This window comes from Micromesistius poutassou (genome assembly GCF_964030765.1).
Source record: "Micromesistius poutassou genome assembly, chromosome: 1".
Taxonomy (NCBI): Eukaryota; Metazoa; Chordata; class Actinopteri; order Gadiformes; family Gadidae; genus Micromesistius; species Micromesistius poutassou.
Window position 1 is genome coordinate 799,337 of NC_140271.1, and position 18,758 is coordinate 818,094.

At 44.4% G+C, this 18,758-nt stretch overlaps 3 protein-coding genes across 3 annotated transcripts; all 3 read right to left on the reverse strand.

Moving 5' to 3' along the window:
- Window positions 1–73: 73 nt before the first annotated feature.
- cnp (2'',3''-cyclic nucleotide 3'' phosphodiesterase) lies at window positions 74–5,137 on the reverse strand. The gene is made up of 4 exons (XM_084488897.1): window positions 5,032–5,137; window positions 2,064–3,872; window positions 1,586–1,713; window positions 74–1,460 (listed from the first exon to the last, which is right to left on the reverse strand). The coding sequence occupies exons 2-4, from the start codon at window positions 3,832–3,834 to the stop codon at window positions 996–998; spliced, it is 2,364 nt and encodes a 787-aa protein (XP_084345023.1). The 5' UTR covers window positions 3,835–3,872; window positions 5,032–5,137; the 3' UTR covers window positions 74–995.
- Window positions 5,138–5,833: 696 nt separating this feature from the next.
- odad4 (outer dynein arm docking complex subunit 4) lies at window positions 5,834–10,326 on the reverse strand (the record flags this gene model as incomplete). The annotated part of the gene is made up of 11 exons (XM_084488869.1): window positions 5,834–5,869; window positions 5,958–6,058; window positions 6,344–6,540; window positions 6,657–6,743; window positions 6,883–7,090; window positions 7,425–7,658; window positions 8,086–8,242; window positions 8,448–8,494; window positions 9,116–9,269; window positions 9,404–9,535; window positions 10,204–10,326. 11 exons carry the CDS (start codon window positions 10,324–10,326, stop codon window positions 5,834–5,836), a joined length of 1,476 nt encoding a protein of 491 aa, XP_084344995.1.
- Window positions 10,327–10,789: 463 nt separating this feature from the next.
- dnajc7 (DnaJ (Hsp40) homolog, subfamily C, member 7) lies at window positions 10,790–18,682 on the reverse strand. Its single transcript, XM_084463399.1, has 14 exons — window positions 18,591–18,682; window positions 17,476–17,564; window positions 17,245–17,369; window positions 17,020–17,133; window positions 16,357–16,431; window positions 16,154–16,272; window positions 14,939–15,092; window positions 14,674–14,838; window positions 14,284–14,375; window positions 14,084–14,157; window positions 13,435–13,581; window positions 12,982–13,134; window positions 12,297–12,368; window positions 10,790–12,194 (listed from the first exon to the last, which is right to left on the reverse strand). The coding sequence occupies exons 1-14, from the start codon at window positions 18,662–18,664 to the stop codon at window positions 12,157–12,159; spliced, it is 1,491 nt and encodes a 496-aa protein (XP_084319525.1). The 5' UTR covers window positions 18,665–18,682; the 3' UTR covers window positions 10,790–12,156.
- Window positions 18,683–18,758: the final 76 nt, after the last annotated feature.

Here is an 18,758-nt window from a genome sequence, read left to right on the forward strand (position 1 = left end):
CTTGTTTACCCAGCATTAATATTGCCAAGTGTTATAACTGTAAAATGGTTTTAGTGAGGAACACAATACACAATTTTTTGGAGCAAAGCACTTTCTTTTATTAAGTGTACAAAACAAGTGCAAAAATAGTGATTCATAAGAGCTACACAAGCCAGACTTGCCATACAAAAAGTACAGTCATTTAAAGTAGACTCAAACTGAAGGGAAGACAATAAATTGGGTGTTTGAGGGGAAGGAATGCATCAGTGATGCGGCATTGTGGTTTCAAAACATTGCTCAGCATCGATGTGGGTTAACAGATTCAAAGAATAAGTGCAAGTTGTTGAAGCCAATGACAAAATTCATATGCCCTTGCAACGAAGCACAGCGCAAACATTCAACAAGGTAACCACACTACAGACAACACATTCTAACAGGACTAATGACAAGGCCCATATTCTACTTCCATTATGATCCCCTAAGACACACACTAATACAGAAATGACAGCTACACATCAACACCATAGGCAACTTGATACAGATTCTGTCGACGATGCAAAGCTACCTATTGGAGAACAGGGGTTGTATTACAAGGGTTTGTCTACGGTTTACCCTTTTGGTCGCATGCATTGCAGACACCTAGTGCATCGCTTGAACTGTAACATACAGGAGTAATCCAGAAAGAGTGGAAAGCTAAAGTTTCAGAGACCTTGTGAGGGGTGTGAGTGAAGCGGTACTATGTTGGTGTAAAACTGCATCTACTAGGCAATTGTTGTGCAACTCTGGCACTGCTATGTTTGACAACACCAGACAAGCCTGACCTAAACGTATCGAAGGCAATTTGGGTTGCAGTGCAAAATCAACAGTGAAAAAAGGCACACAGCTTGTCGTTTTTTTTCTCTTTAGCGTTGGTGCAGCGAAAACCCTAAAAAGCACCACACACACAATTTCTCTGCAGAGTGGACCTCCATCCCATTACACCTCAGTCACCCTGCCCAGCCCCCAACAGACACACTTTACAGAATGGAACACTTTGCCTTCTTCTTCTTCTCAGGCTCTTTTTTGGTCTCGTCGGCCTCCTTTGGCTTGTAGAAGCTGGAGAAGCAGGCCTGGACCGAAATGGGCTCCCTTAGAGTCAGCAGCCACCGGCCCTTGTCCAAGTAGACCAGGGACCCCAGCTCCATCTCCTCCACCAGCTCCCCCTGCTGGCCGGACTGCAGCAGGACCAGGATGTCGAGCAGGTCCAGGCCCGTCTGGACGGGCTTCACCTTCTCCGCACAGCCCAGACTGACGTGGGCCCTGCTCCCCGGCGGCAGGGCCGCGGCCCCGGGCACGTCGGCCTCCGCCTCCTTCTCGGCGTCGCCCGGCCACAGGACCAGCTGGGCCTCGGAGAGGGCCACCCGGGCCCCCACGGTGCGTGGGGTGACAAAGAGGGCCGTGAGGGAGAGCTCAGACACGGAGCCGTACATGTCCCTAACGGCCTGCGGAAGAAGAAACCACAAACAAGAGAGAACGCAAACGAGGAAGTCAAGAAATAGAATGTCATTATAATTTAAGCCATTTTATGATTACATGTTGCGACAAAGTACCCTTTTTGGTTTCTTACCGTTTGCTCAGCGTATTCCACGGCTCCCTTTGCCTTGCCATTGCCACAGTATTTGGTAGTGCAATGCAGGGACCAATTAGATTTGAAGTACTGTTCCAAGTCAACCTCCTTCTCAGTTTCCACGGGGACTGCAATACAATTCAAGGATGATTAGTTCCATCGTCATCATAAACACTATCTTTACCCTCCTTAAAAAGGTGCTGTAGTATTTTGGATTGAGGCTATCATTTCTTTACAATCCATTAATTATTGGTCAAATGCTCTGACAATATCTGGTTTGGAGCTGCCTGCAATCTTTAGACCTCTCCCAGCTATTTCTGACCAATCACGGCGTCTCTTCCCTGATTTCCTTGGAGAATCCATTTTACCTGTCAATAACAGATGTGTGATTGACTTCCCTTCTGCTCTCACTTGCTCTCTTCATAAGTCAAACCGTATCGCCAGCTTCTGAAGTAAAAATACTGTGAAAATTACTCACAGTCGGCCAAGTGCTTCTTGAAGGCGTCCAGGCTGTCCAGGGTCTTCAGGAAGTCCATAGCTGTGCATTTGATCTTGTCCTGGAGGAGGAACCATGCATAGAAAAGTGGGATGCTGACTTCTTCGTGCACCACTTTCATGACTTGGATTTGGGCCTCATCTAGCCCCCGGCCGGTCCTCTTGACCAACTCGGGCACATCCCGGCACCACTCGGTGCGGGGCTCCAGGAACAGAACCACCCGGCGGTTCTGCTCGGCGATCTCAGCCAGGCGGGCGAGACGATCGTGGGTGTGGTTGGTGTCGTCCACCACCACCACCGAGGCACCTGCGGCCGGGCCGCAGCAGGTGATCACAGCCTCATCCAGGGCCTTGAAGCCATCGGCAGATGTGACGTCGTGGTCGTCAGCACTAACGACGGAGCACAGGTTCTGATACGATTCTGTGATGGCACGTGCCAGGAAGCTTCTCCCGCTGCCAGGGAGGCCTCTGAGGACAACCAGTGTGCGAGAGGTACGAAGGGCCATTTTGGTCTGCTCGTGTTCCAGGAGGGGGAAGGCCAGGGAGCCTGGAGCAGGGACCGTCACCACTTCCTCCACCTCCACTTTGGTGGGCTGCATCTCGTTAACATTAGCTTCCATCTGCTCATTTTGTTCCACGGCAGCAGTCGCCATTAAATCAGGCTCAGCTTGTTTCTTGGGTTCCTCTTCCTTCACAGCCTCCACAACCTTTATGTCCAACACTTCAGCTGACTGCACAGTCTGTGCTGTTTGCATGAGGTCCTTTGAGCACTCTTCCTTCCCTGACTCACTCGCTGCAGGACTCTCCATTTGGACATCTATAGTATTCAATGAAGATTCTTCCACTGCCTTCTCCTTTGGGGACTCAATTGTTATCACTTTCTCCACAGCCACCTCCTCCATGGGTGTGTCCATCAAAACCTCCACTGTAGGTGCTGGCATCTCCTCTTTGTGGGTTTCAACTAACTGCACCACTCTGTCTAAATCAGGTGATGTTTGATCGACTGGTTCTGGCACCAGCTGCACCACTTCAGGGTCGCTCTCTACTGATAGCGGCTGTTCAAGCTGGAGCTTTTCTAATTCTGTGGTCATCGTGATTACATCTGGGGGAGAGACAGTTTCTGGAGACCCAGCAGGTTGGCATTGAGCAAGTACAGCTTCAGACAGTTCTTCTGTTCCCACAGATTCTTCCACCTTCTCAGACATGTCCTGTGGTGTGTATTGTTCAGGTGCTGAAGAGACCTTTTCTGGGGATCCATCTGGTTGAGGTTGGGTGGGAGGAACCACTTCGGATATTTCTTCTGCCCCCAGAGGTTCTTCCACTAGCTCAGCAACAATGGTTGGCATCTCCTGTTCGGGCGCCTCAGAGAGCTTCTCTGGTGAACCGGGTTGGGGTTGAGCAGGCACTGCATCAAAATGTGCTTCGGTTTCAACCGGTTCCTCTGCCTTCTCAGACACATGTGATGGCAAGTCTTGTTCGAGCGTTTCCATCAGCGATGTCTCCTCAGTCTTCGTCTCTGTTTCTTCAGATTGCACAACAGACACTGACACTTCTGGAAAACCGTCATTTTGATTGTTGTTCACGGGAGACAGCTCGGCCTTATTGTGCCCATTTACTGCCACATGCTCAGGTTCTTCCACCACAGCTGAGGGCTCCTCCTGCTCTTTGGTTTCTGACAAATCCATCTTTTCCACGCTTCTCTCCAGCTCCTCAGACATCGTGTTGAAATCTTCTTGGCACTTGTCCGCATCCATATTCTGGTTTCTGTCCACCTGAACACAACACCATGTACCTTAAAGTAAGAAAAGACATGCCATTACAGCAACAGTAGTGGTGCAATCATTACGCAAGCACCATTATGGGTTAAGAACACACTACAATATTTTTTTACAAGCCATTAAACTATTTGGGGTGGGTGGGTAATAAGCAAATAATGTTGCAGTGTGCTGCCAGTATCACGAGTGGAGCGGTTTCATTAATAGTTAACTAATTCAGTGTACACTGCGAAGAAAACTTCCCCAAAACCTTGGTGAGCCCCATTAAATATATCCTGCTACTCAAATGGTTGCCCTGAGTTCTGCTGTGAGAAAACCAGTAATGCAACATCTGTCGTTAGCCAAGCTATAAATGTGGGTTTTATTTTTCAACGTTTTTCCAACGTAATGAGTTAAATAATGGTTTAAGAAAGGACGACGAGTTGAACAACACGTCATATATAATCTGGACGTCAATGAATATGGTTTAGGTTATGAGATAGGTCTAGACAAAGACTCGTACTGGTTAACATTAGTAAAGGGTCTGAATATAACCGTTGAGTTGTATTCATTTACTGATTTATTTTAATCCAAATCCGAAATTGGAGTTTACAAATGTTTGACAGAATGAAGCAAAGGGTAACTCTTTTTTTTTTTTTTTTAAGTAATGGATAATCAATTAGCATTTTCCAACTAGTTTGACGGGTATGGGTAGCAGGTGTACATGTTAGGAATAACCACCACTTTCGACATATGGTAATTTGAAACGGCTTGATATATGAGGAGTTTAAATGGCGCAGAGAAAGCGTGGTCATCCTTTTGTTGGCCATCACATTGTTCACATATTCAACGTTCATGCCAAACTGGACTGAGATTTGAAAAGAGGAAAACGCCACCACAAACAAACAATCTCACAACGTGTTAACTAAAAGATAAAGATAAAACGGTATTCCCCCCCCCCATTAAAACATGTGCAATGTGGCTGGGGAGTGGCATGCGCACACTTAACGCTCCGCCAGACAAATAAAGAGAAAAGCGTGGCAGTCATCAGAAACACCCAGCCGCACCGAGCCCTGCTGCAGCTAATGGGCTAAGGGTGAACTGTTCAAGCACCACGCACGGTTAACCACACAGAGTAAGTTTAAAACGAGTTTATTCTCTTTTTTTTAAAGGGCTTTTTGTTTTGTTGAAGCTTACCAAATACGGAGCAGTAGAGACGACTGGGGTATCGCTGACTGACCACCACACACGCTTGTTTTACTACAATGACAGCGCAAAGCTAGCTCCCTCCCGTATGAAGGCGTTGCTGTACAAGAAACAAAACCTAGACCCGGGGAGCATGCGCAAGAGCGCCGCGCCAGGGATACGCCCATGGTCGAGGAAGATGAGGTAGCGGCTGGCCAGCGTCGGCACACAATGGACCGTAATCAACACTACGGTTATAACAAGTCATCACGGACTTGTGAATATACATTAAACCATAAGATATTGTGAAACAATATTCTAAGCTAATAATGTTAGAGGAAAAGAAGAAGAGGAAGTAGGTTACATATCAAAGAGATTACGCGACTCCCCATTTGTTTGATGTACAGCTTTTTATATTTCACATTACTTATGATACATATAACAAATAGTTGTCCAAATAATTTGCAAGTTAAAAACCTAATCCAAAGGAAAATAAAGCTGGGGCCATATCATCACACAAGTCATGAAAACAAAAGTCTGTTCCTCTTGGGCAACATTTCCATAATCACGTGATAATGGAAACATTTCCATAATCACGTGGTAGCAGCAACATTTTGAGAGTAAGGTGGTTTCGATTCATGATATTTTGGTCAGCAAAAATAGTTAGGGAGACGCATAGGGTTGGTTTTAATGTGATTATTTTAGACAACTCCAAACTCATTAAAAAAAGATGATCATAAACATGAATGATGTTACTGGTTGGTTTCTTTTAATGAATTGTCATGCCTTCTGTTCTGTCAAGTAACACCACATGTTATTTCACAGAATTTTGTCTTGCCAAGATGAGAGCCTGAAAGAGAATACAATTAGGTGAGGACATCTTAATGAAAAAAAAGACTGAATAAGGATGGATGGATGGATAAATGGAGACTAAAAACCTTCTGAATGGCATCAACGGCAGAGTCGTCTTTAAGCACTTTAGCTCGCTTCAAGGCCTCCTCAAAGTGTGACGTGCTGGACTGGAAGTCCCCAAGGTGCACTGAGAAGAGAAGGCAAGAGAAGGAGCCATCAGAGAAAACAGTCGATAGGTTTAAGAATCTAACCGTACAAGGTGGATTAACTCCACAAGGTCACTACAGGTCAAAATATATATACGATTAGGGCTGCTCGATTTTGGAAAAAATGAATCGTTCCAACTCGATTTTATTAATTTGGAGATCGTTTGACCCAAGAATCGAAATCGTGATCAAAATTTGATTAATTGCACAGCCCTATATACGATATTAATAAATCGACTTGTATTTTCTACTATATATATAATTACAATCTGCCTGTGCCACCAGAACACTGGCATTGAGCAGCCATTTGTCATCTCCGATCTCCTCTGCCGTGTCCAGGGACCGACAGCCATACTCCCGCGCTTCTGTGTGCCGCTTCAGTTCCAGGTAGCAGCGTCCGATCTCATAGAACAACCAGGTCTTCTCCACATTGTCACGCACCAAAGGAATCTTCTCTTCCCACCTAAAAAGTGAAGGGGACGGCCCATGCCAGTTGCATTCATCCGTGCGTTGTTCAATCAACTCAAAACACACACACAGACACATGCTTTTGTACAACATACAGTATTGCCTGCTTACACATTGATGGCCTGGGTGAACTTCCCGGTATGGGCATAGACTCGACCAATGTTGTCCAGCGCCTGGGACTTTGCATCTGGCAGTTCACTGTTTGATCATCATGGGGTTATAAATATATATATACATACACACACACACACAAGTACACACACACACACCACATACAAATTCAAAATCTGCTTTGAATGAATCCATTGCAATACAATGGTCTCCCTGATCTACTCACCTGTGTATTGCCAGCTGTAGGCTTTTCTGGTAGTGGTGCAGTGCTTGGTCCATCTTACCCAGGTCCGTCAGGGCGTTCCCGATGCAGGAGTGCAGGTTGGCCAGCACCTCGTGTCTATTGGGCAGTTCCTCCTCCGACCAACCCTGCACTGCCCTCATTACGTGGCGGGCCTCCTTCAGACCCCCCTCCAAGTCCCCAGAGGTCAGCGCTTACCAACCAGAAACAACGACAGCTGTTATGATGCATTTCATAAAAGAAAGGGTTCTAACCCGGGCGTCCAGGCCCAATTCCCAAACTGTTTGTACCAACATGGCCACCTCATCATCACCCTGGACTCTTATTGGATAGTTCCATTAATCAGCCCTCCACTGTGACAGCCCCCCCCCCCCCCGCCACCCGACACACACACACACACTCACAAACTATGTAAAGCGCTTTGAGTGCCTTGATAGTCTAGCAATGCAAGTGCAACGAATGATTATAATTATAAATATGATTATCTCAGTCCCCAGCACTTCATCATCCCCCTCATCCATTGTCACCTTCGTCGATCTCCTCCAGGCTCTTCAGCACATACTGGGTGGGATCGGAGGGGGAGCCGCCGGAGTGAAGACGGCCCTTGCTCCATTTCTCCTGCATGAGTTTGCGCTCCCGCTCCCGCGCGTAGATCAACTTCTGCTGCCGGCAGAAGTCGATGCGGCGGTCGAGGTAGCCGATGCTGTGGAGGATCAGGTCCGGGAGGCGCTCCCCGCCACGCATCCGCACCTTTGCCAAGTCTGGACAGCAGGAGGAGACGTTGACACACCCGGAAACACACTGTTACGGTGTTTCCTAATAAAGGAGCAGGTGGCTAGTTTGGGGGCATTTTACTCGAGGATGCCTGCAGGTAGTGTGCAGACGTTGGGGTTTGAAGTCATATCTTTTGTGAGTCCCACACCTGAACCACAGGATTATCCCGGCCCTCTGCCCCAGTTTTTAAGCAATTATTAACAATTGAAACTGGAGAAAAACAACAATGCTTAAATTCGAGGGATATATAACATAATTAAGGCTGGCATGTTTTGATATCTTTTGGTCAGAACCTTTTAGTATTGTAAACCATATCTTATACAACGATATCCTTTAAAATACAAACACATTGTTTTGGGCTGTTATGTTAGGGTTGTCACATGCAATCCAAACAAATGGGCTGACCAAGAGCACCTTCGTCTTTCAACAGTTTTTCCAGATACTCCTTGTCGCTGTAGAGCTCTCCAAGAAGCTGTTTGCTGCTTCTTTCCACCTTAGCACTCTTTTGGCTCTGCTGCTTCACATGCTTCCTCTGAAGCTGGGTTGCCATCGCCGGCTGGCCTTTCTTAACCTGCCAAGGGTTTTGTTATGAAGTTATAGTTCAACACTGTGGATTGTCAGTGACCACACGGTAGAAGGAACAATTGACTGTTGTATTGCCTTTATCTTGTCTAACAATATCTGGTCATCAACTCATTCATTATTTCAGCACTAACGGCGCACATTTCTGTTATCTGTGTTTGCTCCAGTTTTATAATGTAGGAGAAAAGTCTCACCTCCCCCTTACAGAACGATGAAAGGTCTTCTTTGTTCTCCAGTTTTTCTGGGTAAGATCAAAAAGATCAGAAAAAATGATATAATGCATGTCAGAGAGACATGTTGCAACAATAAAAATGGCATGTAGATGCAGCACAATTATATTTCTGCTAAAGTTGTGGTAGGCTATTTTGTCTTCCCATTTGTCCCCTTCACTAATAACAAAACGTTTCCTCTCACAGGCTGTTAGCCTTTACATGCATGTGTTAAAATTAACTTGATTAAATAATAATATAATACAATTATATATATAAAACCACAATAACGAAGTGCATTGCAGCAAACCACTTCAAAGTACTAAAAGCAATGGAGCAACTGAAGCAGGAAATGCTGCAGGAGGACAGAAGTAGAGGGAGAGCATAAATCAATAAATACACTTAACAATTAAATACAACAAAGATAATAGGAACAATTCAAATGAAATTAAATACAAGGAATAATAAAATACAAGTACGATATTAATTCTAAGTATAAGAAATACAAAAAAAGTAATAATAAAGTTAATACAAAATGACTAATAAATCAAATCTACTAAATAATTAATAAATAAACAAATGTCTCTTCCCACCAAATGATCAGAACCAGTGCTCCTCTATGAATTAATACTTCACATCATTGTGTGACTTACTGCCCACAGAGTTCTCAATCGCCTCTTGTGCCTTCTGGATCCCGAGTCTAAACTCTTCAAGCTCTGGACGCAGTTTGCGGCCTCTGTGATAAAACACCAGGGCAAACTCAAGGTCCCCCATGGTGTATAGGGCCTCGGCTTTCTGGTACAGCCCCTTAAGGAAAGAAAAGGTCATGCTTTTTCCTCTATCTGATCTATCGCTATCTCTATTTAATTAAGAGTTGTGTTGTCTGGTGATTTAAAAGAAGGGTGCACTTTGTGATGAAGTCAACCTTTATTTAATCTCACCTTGAAGAACTCTTTGGCCTCTTTGAGGGAGGTCTCTGCATCTGACAGTGCGTTGACAGTATCCCCCATCTTTAAGTAACATCTAGACCTGGCAACAAAGCAGTTCTTGTCCTCTGGTTTGAGAATCAATGCCTCAACAAAGAACAGGAGAATGCAGGTTAGGAACAGGATGACACAGACAGATTGGGTACATGTTAGAAACAGGTTAGGATCAGCAGGACACAGGTTAGGCACAGATAAGGAACAGTTAAGAAACAGGTGAACACAGGCTATGTACAGGTTAGGAACAGGTTAGGTAGAGGGTAATGCCGGTTAGGTACAGGTTAGGAGCAGGTGAACACAGGTTAGGTACAGGTTAGGAACAGGTTAGGAGCAGGTGAACACAGGTTAGGTACAGGTTAGGAACAGGTTAGGAACAGGTGAACGCAGGTTAGGAACAGGTTAGGAACAGGTGAACACAGGTTAGGTACAGGTTAGGAGCAGGTGAACACAGGTTAGGTACAGGTTAGGAACAGGTTAGGAACAGGTGAACGCAGGTTAGGTACAGGTAAGGAACAGGTGAACGCAGGTTAGGTACAGGTAAGGAACAGGTGAACGCAGGTGAGGTACAGGTTAGGAACAGGTGAACGCAGGTTAGGAACAGGTGTACGCAGGCCTTTGCATATGGTTGTGACCACGTTATTTGTGACTTTTTTTTCCTTAGAAATAAATCTAAGAAGCACCACATTATGTAAAAGATGAATTAAATTGTAAACAGTTCAAGGACCGAAGCTGCAGGACGCAGCATGTCTTCATCTCACCGTGGAGTAGCTCGCCTTCGCCTTCTCGTACTCGCCTTTGAGGAACAGCTGGTCCCCCTCCGCCATGTAGGTGTGGAACGTGCTCCGGGGTCCTTGGTCAACTTCTACTTCTGACATTGTCATGTAAATGTTCATGTAATGATATAGTTGACTGTTTTGGCGTGGTTCACCTTACCTCACTTCAAAGTTTCGGTCAATGGTCTGGTGCCCTAGCAACCGCACTAACACGGACGGTGCTCGACCAGCGCCCCCGTGTGGTCATCTAGTATAACTACCGATTAGCGCCGGTACGCCAACCAGTGGGTAAGGTACGATAACGTACCTCTAATAAACACAGCACACTGTTTGTAATGTTGCCTAGGTATGTGTACTTCTCTTTAAAATATTTATTTGAATATATTTCGTTAGTTTATGAATTGATGTACATCAATGTTGGTATCAATCATTTCCTTTGCCCATAACCTAATACAAATTTAATAAATTAAATATTACATATAGCTAATACACACTATAGGCTTACCATATACTGAAACAGTCAAGCAGGCTGTAGTTATGAATCAAGACCAAAGACCAGAGTTGAGGAGTTACTTCAGAGGTCCACTTTATTTCCATGTTTGATAATATCTCAGTCAGTTGATTTCTTTGCTACCAAAGCAAAAGAGGAGGATACTGCACTACTACATTAGGAACACCAAGTGAATGAAACACTCAGAACTCAACATAAGGAAGCAACTGTAGAGTTTAAATTATAGGGTGCCATAATTATGTAACTTCAGACAATTAGCAAAACCTTCTGCCGTGTTAAAATGTATACAGATTGATGGTTATCTGTAAAAGAGAAAAATAATAATAATAAATCAGGAGTCTGCATCACATTTGAGGAATATAGTCAGCATATGAACCACATTAGTGTAAAACAAGCAAAGCCTAATTGTATCTCCTGAGTTTATTCCAGTCATGCTTGCTCATCACAGGTGTCCATTCCAACTCTTTTTTTAATCTTACTATGAACAGGAGCGCAACCCCACTTTTACACTCAAGAGTCGACAGATTTTTCTTTTACAATAAATATACATAAAGGGACTACTAACCATCATAAATAAACACTTTACATTCCAGTAAAATGTACAGAGCATCAAAAGGTGAATGGCAACGAGGAACATAAAAAAACGCTATGGAAGGAAAACGCAAGGGTAATGGCGAGTGCAAGCAAAGCTAATCTCTCTGCCGCCCTCTTCCCAACCGTGCTAAGGCCGCACGTGTGTTACTGTGCAAGTCTGGGGTCTCCCAGCTATCAGGACAGAAACGCTGGCAGAATTAACTGGAAATCCACCGTGTCAGATAAAAGAGATTTGGCTATTCCTGGCAGACACAGAAAAAGAACGAGACACGTCGCTCCAGCTACAATGCATGGAGCTCGGGGTGGGTTGTACTTCTGGGGTTATACCGGGGTTATACCATGACAGGTGGTTAGCTTCATGCAGAGAACACATGCGCTGCAGCGATGCTGAGGGAAGCTTGGCAATAGTGAGCCCGAAGCTCTAGTTTCTCTGGGTCCCCAGGACGTCACACATCCCCACGCTCCCCAACGCAGTCACTGCAGAGTCTGCCATCAAACCCCAAAGTCAATTCATTTCAGTATCATTTTTCTTCCTTTTTTCCCCCAACAGGAACAATGATGTTCCGGAGTCTCACTTCAGATGCCTTCAAGAGAACACAAAAACAAAGACAAGGCTAAGGGTTGTCAACTCAATTTGAGGCCTCTTGCCAGGTGATTATTACTAATGTGCTGCATGTTGTAATTTCAGGGAAGGTAGCAGTCACCCAGGCTCAAGAGAGACTATGTTCTCAATTTAAAATGGCGAAATGTGTAACTTAAGAGTAGGCTTTGTTGATAAGTGTAGAAGAGTCCTGACGTAGCAAAGTAATAAGTACAGAAGTCCTCTGGGATTATTAACCAAACTGAAAGAAGAAATTTCCTGGTCCGGATGCTGAAATTAAAAGATAAAAAAGAGGTAAGTGAAATAAATGAGCAGTATTTACACAATTATTAAAATTGTAAGTAAGCAAAAGAACAGCCTTTGGGTACATACACGGATTCCCTTCAAAACTGAAGCCCCCGGGGCCTCCAAAGAACGCTTTGAATATATTGTTTGCATCAAAGTCTGTCAAAGACAAAAACAACAACACACAGCTTTTACAGAGCCATCACAAACAAACGCATTAAAACATTACAGAGTTAGGAAGACTAAATATTCAACAGCACATGAATGTATATTTTTATATAGCAAATAAATACCAAATATAAGTCATAATCTTGGTATACAAAATCGAATGAATTTGTGCTGAACGGTGAGTCTGGTGATGGTTCCCCTAACTGCCCCCATCCTGACCAGTCTCACCCTCCTTCTCCAGGTCCTGACCAGTCTCACTCCCTATTCACACCCTCTTCCTCCAGGTCCTGACCAGTCTCACTCCCTATTCACACCCTCTTCCTCCAGGTCCTGACCAGTCTCACTCCCTATTCACACCCTCTTCCTCCAGGTCCTGACCCGTCTCACTCCCTATTCACACCCTCTTCCTCCAGGTCCTGACCAGTCTCACTCCCTATTCACACCCTCTTCCTCCAGGTCCTGACCAGTCTCACTCCCTATTCACACCCTCTTCCTCCAGGTCCTGACCAGTCTCACTCCCTATTCACACCCTCTTCCTCCAGGTCCTGACCCGTCTCACTCCCTATTCACGCCCTCTGCCTCCAGGGCCTGCCCAGAGTCTCACCTCCCATGTTCACGCCCTCCTCCTCCAGGTCCTGACCGCTGTCATAGCGGGCCTTCTTCTTGGGGTCGGACAGCACCGTGAAGGCCTCTCCCACCTCCTTAAACTTCTTCTCCTCTTCCTTCTGCATCTCTATACTGGCACCACTGTGACGGTCTGGACATGGAAGGAACGTGTTGATTAAATAAGAACGGCTGTTGGTCATGATCGATGATTTCTGGATGGGCCAATTTATTTATGACATTTTCGCTCATTATGACACGGTTTATATAAGACAGAAGAAATTATATACAACTCACTTATAAAACCTTGAATAAATGTTTTTCCCTTTTTTTTCTAAATAGCAAATCATTGTATACATAAACAACTTTGTAATATATACCATTGTATGATTACTTTGTAGAGAACTTGAATAATGATCAATAGATTTGAACGGTTCTGTATGCCATCCTTCACCTGGGTGGTGCATGAGCGCTCGCTTGCGGTAGGCCTTCTTGATCTCGTCCTCGGAGGCGTGCTTGTCCACCCCCAGCACCCTGTAGTAATCTTTTCGCTTGCTCTTCTTTAGCTCCAGCTGGGCGTTCTTCAAAAATTGCTTGTGTTCTACCGATTAAACAGAGACATAGAGCAGTACGTTTATATTTTTTATGGTTTGTTTTGATCAAATTTGTATTGCGACAGATTAGGATTAGGATTTTTAGAATGAGGCGGGGTATCCCTAGTGACAAATTCAAAATAAATCTGGAAATCAATACATGACAGGTGAAAGACAAAGCTGCTGAAAAAGACAGCTTTTTCAAATCACTCGTGAAGATATTCACAATAACAGCAACGCTAACGGTAATACACTACAATGACCTTGGGTTTTGTATCACGATCCAAATCATATATAATCGTATCCCATAATATAATCGTACTGGATGGTTTTATCCAAAGCGACTTGCTAAACGTTGTCTCTCTACCGCAGGTAGGGGTGAGGCATCTTCCCCAAGGACGCCTACTACAGTCATCTAAAGTATGACTTTTGCGACCAATGACGCGACGACCCAGCGCAAGTGACGGCACGTGGCAGCTCGGTGGCAGAGGTGGACAGGGTGGAGCTCACCTTTAGTCTTCTCGGTCTGGTAAACCTTCTCGTAGTCCCGCACCGCCTCTTCATACTGCTCTGTGTCCATGTAGCTGTGGCAGCAATAGCAAAACACGAGAGGCATTTCTTCAGTTCAGCACTCCATGGACAACACACTTGAAATTATGATCGCAATACCAATACTGATAAGGGTAATCAATAGTTGACTGATGGTGTACCATTGGGCTCTCCGTAAATAGGCCTTGATGTAGCTCTCGTCCAGCTTAATTGCCTTTGTGCAGTCGTCAATAGCTTGTTCTAGTTTTTTCAACTTTCAAAGAAAATAAGCAAAGGTGTTACCAGGCATGAAGAGGACAGATGCTCCATCACTATTCTTTTTTTTTGCAGAGATGTTACTTCTGCTGTGATAAATTACAACTCCTGTTTATAAATAATAATAATAATAATATGACAAAACAATGCCCTTGTTTATGTCACCTGATCAGCATATAAATATATGAACAAGACAGAAAATGAGCAAGGGTTTGTGTGTGAGACATAAGAAGATATGTTTGACTGGCAAACGACTCGTATATATGCATGCATCTTCTCCGGTCCCCAGTGCTCACCTTTGACCCGACAGTTCCCCGGTTACAGAACAGCTTGGCGTTGGTCTTGATGTTGTTGGGGTCTATTGTCAGTGCTGCAGAGTAGAGCTCGTATGCAGCCTCGTAGTCGCCCTCTTTGAACGCCTTGTTCCCTTCTTCCTTCTTGGATTTAAGTGCTTTGGCATTCTACGATGACAAGAAGCAGGACACCCTCACAAACGTTCCACAATACACAGCGACTTGGGGCGTTGATACTCTCGATGGATGCATGGATCTGGAAACTCACCCTGCATGCGAGGCGAGCCTTCTCGTGGTCGGGGGCCATGTGCAGCGCGTGGACGAAGAACTGGACGGCCTTGTCGATGCAGTCCTCGTAGTAAAGGCAAAGGCCGCGGACATACAGTGCGTCCCCATTGGTGGCGTCCATTCGGAGGATATCACTACAATTAACAAAGAAGAAAGAACATATGAGGATTACAAATTAAGATTTTAAAAAAATTAACAAGGGAAATGTTGCCAAATAGGGGTGAGGGGACTATGGGGATTATTTTCATCTGTACTACTTTTACAACATCACAATAGTTACAGAATCACACTACATATTGTATTGGCGCTCATGATCGACTTAAACAGAATTCTCCCATCTAATTACATTTCTATTAGAACCAAGATCCTCAGTCATAACAAATACAGTAACCTGAAAACTGCTTGGGCAGTCTGACACCAATTGTTAATTGTACATTTTAAGGTATTTCTTCAATACTCTCTCAGCAGAGATGTATAGTAATGAGCCGTCTATAATTAAGGGATGCAAAAGGGTAAGGGGTAAAGAAGTTGAGAACATTTTGTTTATACAGAAAACTAGGTGGCTCTGGGGGTATGATCCCCCTGGAGAAAATGTTGAAAGAAATGTACTTTACTGGTTAAGATCTAGTTATGGTTAAGCATAAATAAATCAAATCAAATACCAAAACTTCTATTAAACCACTAAACGTGTAAAGTTTACATAATTCGCTATTGGAAATTGATTTGTAATGTCTCCATTGTTGAGTGGATTAATAGAGTGAGATTTGTAAATTACCTCTAAAATGGGGCTGAACTGATTGGTTGAACAGGATCATTACAGCATTACTAATTCAAATCAGTGGCAAGTTATAGACTTGAGTCCATACATTGCAAAAGGCAATGGTATCGGTAACACATTTTATCAGGCAATCAGGATAAGATATTCATCAGGAACCTAGCAACTTAACCCTTTGGATTTATTTTTGGATCCTTTTGATTATATTGAGACTGCATAGTTTGCAGAGCAACACTACGTGGAACGCCCCCGCCCACAAATGACCCTCCCCACATTAATATTTGTATTTCATATCTACACAATCCACATGGGTGACCTATTTTGGATTCAAAAAAGCTAAAAAGTGTTTGTATCTCTGCTAATAGCTTAAACCTTAGACCTGAACACCAGTGAACCTGACCTCCAGGCGCTCCTGCTCACCTGGCCACGCCTTGGGCCTCCGGGTAGCGGCCGAGCAGGGCCAAGCACTCGGCCTTCAGCACCTTGAACCGGTGACAGGCCGGGGCCGACTCCAGGGCTCGGTCCATGCAGAACACCACCTGAAGAGAACCAACGTCTGTTGATGCTTGACATGATGAGAATGGCTGTTTGTTCACCAAAACGACCAAATAAAAAGAACATACCATTCTAAAGTCTCGCTTCTCAAACCCTATTTCCGCCATCTTCTCATATTCAAGGATGGATTCTGCATTCTTGAGCTGGAGATAGAAATGTATCAGTCAGAGATAAATAATCTACTATAAAAATGTGTTATAATTGTAATTATTAGATAGATAGATAGATAGATAGATAGATAGATAGATAAGAACTTTATTATCCCTCGGGAAGGTTCCCTCAGGAAATTGCACTTCCAGCAGCAGCAAACACCACACAGGAGTGCTTAAACAGTGCAAGAAATAGTGCAAGAAACAGTATCAAACAGCCAAGTTGTTTGATATGTAGTGTTATGTTATGTAGTGGGTGGTGGGTCAGGCCTGGTGCTCCTCCCCAACCTCTGTCCTCCTTTGCCGTCGCCTACCTCTGTGTGAGGTGTTGTACAGTTTAATGGCACAGGGGACTACAGACTGATTATATTATATTATAGTATTACGTAGATCCAATGGTTTATCCACATTGCAAGCCAACGTGTACATGTAGGTAGCCTTACTGGACTACTCAATCTCCTGCTACACCACTCTGTATTATACACTCTTGTTTACAGAGGCTAGTCAAAAACTGTAGCTGTATTATGGGACAGTCAAGGAAAAGTATGTCAGACCATGCTCTCTCCAATTAAACTGACCGACCTCCTGATGGCACTGGTTGTTGTCAAGTTCCAATTCCAGAACCCTCTGGAAGCAACGCTTCGCTGCCATTGCGTTGCCGAGAGACAGATGGCACTTCCCCTCTCGTAGATGACCCTGTCAGCAATATTCTGGTTATTGGTTGGTTTACAGACAGAGAGGAAACACTTTCTATGAAGAAAAATAAACTATGGGTTCAACAAGAGAGCTGTGTTGTCCACAGCTTACCTTCATGAACGTGTCGTCCAAACGCACGGCCTGCTGGGAGTCCTCCAGGGCCTCTCTGTACCGACACAGCATCATCAGTGTTGCCGCCCTGTTCCCATAGTAACTTGCATTCTTGGGGCACACATCTGAGGAAAAAAAATCAAAAACCTATTGATACCTACTATCCTAGGGAAGATGGTTTCAGTTCATATAAAACATGTGGCTACAAAGAAGACATAATCAAACTACTACCTATGGCCTTGGTATAGTAGTTGAATGCTTCAGAGTAATTCTTCTTGATGTAAAAGGCATTGCCTTGATCTTTGAAACTCTCTGCTTCCCTAAAGACGGAAAAACTGTCAGTAATGCGACCACATACAATTATGTGGCACTAACCAGATAGAAAGGAGCCTGTCATTATGAGTCACCACTGACACACTCACACTACTAATACAAACTGTAGTATCATTGTTCTGCTGACCTGATTCCTTCAGGAAGATACACACATAAAAATACTGTATTGTTGTAATGGTAATCATAAGTCGAAAATCTCATAACGCATTGCAAAACTAAGTTGGATGTTTATTTAAGAACACAATTGGGAACACACTGTCTTCTTCTTCGTCATAAATCATTGAATGGTTTATAATTATTTTATCGTGTGGTGTTTGTCATTATTTTTTTCAATTTATATTATTTAAAATCAGTAAAAAATGTGAACGAGGCAGCTCATTGTTACCATAAGTTTCCCTCTCAGTCTCAGAGTGGCCAGCTGGCCACTGTAGTGGCCGTGGGCCGGAGGGGGTCCTACCTTTTAATTCATCATGTGGGTCACAAGTATGACTCCAGCCCTAAGGGTCTCGCCTAATATAGCAGCGGCTAAAACCATTAGCCTGTTCCGTTTGCACATGTGGACATTGGGTGACAGCCATTACATAAACGGCACCGAGAGCCAGGAATATATGACACCGCAGTACGGCTATTCGTCTCTTCTTTTTTTGGAAGCGTTTCGTGCCATTCAGCATCACGTCCCAACAACACGAGTCAACGCTGCCGTTGACTTCACACTAAATAACCACAATATATATGTACATATATATATATATATATATATATATATATACACACATTCCATCAGATAACTTCAAATACACACATAGCCAGCCACTGGCTGCGGTCCTCACACAGTAGTGTGTCTGAGGCGCAGCGGAGTGAGAGTATTAGGTGACGGAGGGACAACTCCTGCTAACAGGCTAGCTGGTTAGCCGTGACAGCGCGACACGAAACGACTCCCTCTGAAGGTTTTCACCGACAGAGAGCCGGGATCTGGTCCGCTGTCCGACACACAACACACTATTCACGGGTACCTTTCCAGTTCCTCGTCACTGAGCATGTCCATGTCAAGGTCCGAGTTCACATCATCACAGTCCACAGTCGCCATTTTGCCGATACTGGCGCGGGGCGGGGCGCGGGGCGGCTGTGCTGTCGAGACCACGCCCCCCTTAGACCAGGCTGGGTTGAGACCACGCCCCCCT

Coding starts and splice junctions, on each gene's coding strand:
- cnp (XM_084488897.1), bottom strand. CDS start 3,834: ATGGATGCGGACAAGTGCCAAGAAGATTTCAACACGATGTCTGAGGAG. Junction 1,714..2,063: donor CAAGAAGCACTTGGCCGACT/GTGAGTAATTTT, acceptor ATTGTATTGCAG/TCCCCGTGGAAACTGAGAAG. Junction 1,461..1,585: donor TGGAATACGCTGAGCAAACG/GTAAGAAACCAA, acceptor CTTCTTCCGCAG/GCCGTTAGGGACATGTACGG.
- dnajc7 (XM_084463399.1), bottom strand. CDS start 18,664: ATGGCGACTGTGGACTGTGATGATGTGAACTCGGACCTTGACATGGAC. Junction 16,273..16,356: donor AGAAGCGAGACTTTAGAATG/GTATGTTCTTTT, acceptor GGTTCTCTTCAG/GTGGTGTTCTGCATGGACCG. Junction 12,369..12,981: donor GGAGGGCGTGAACATGGGAG/GTGAGACTCTGG, acceptor TGTCTTTGACAG/ACTTTGATGCAAACAATATA.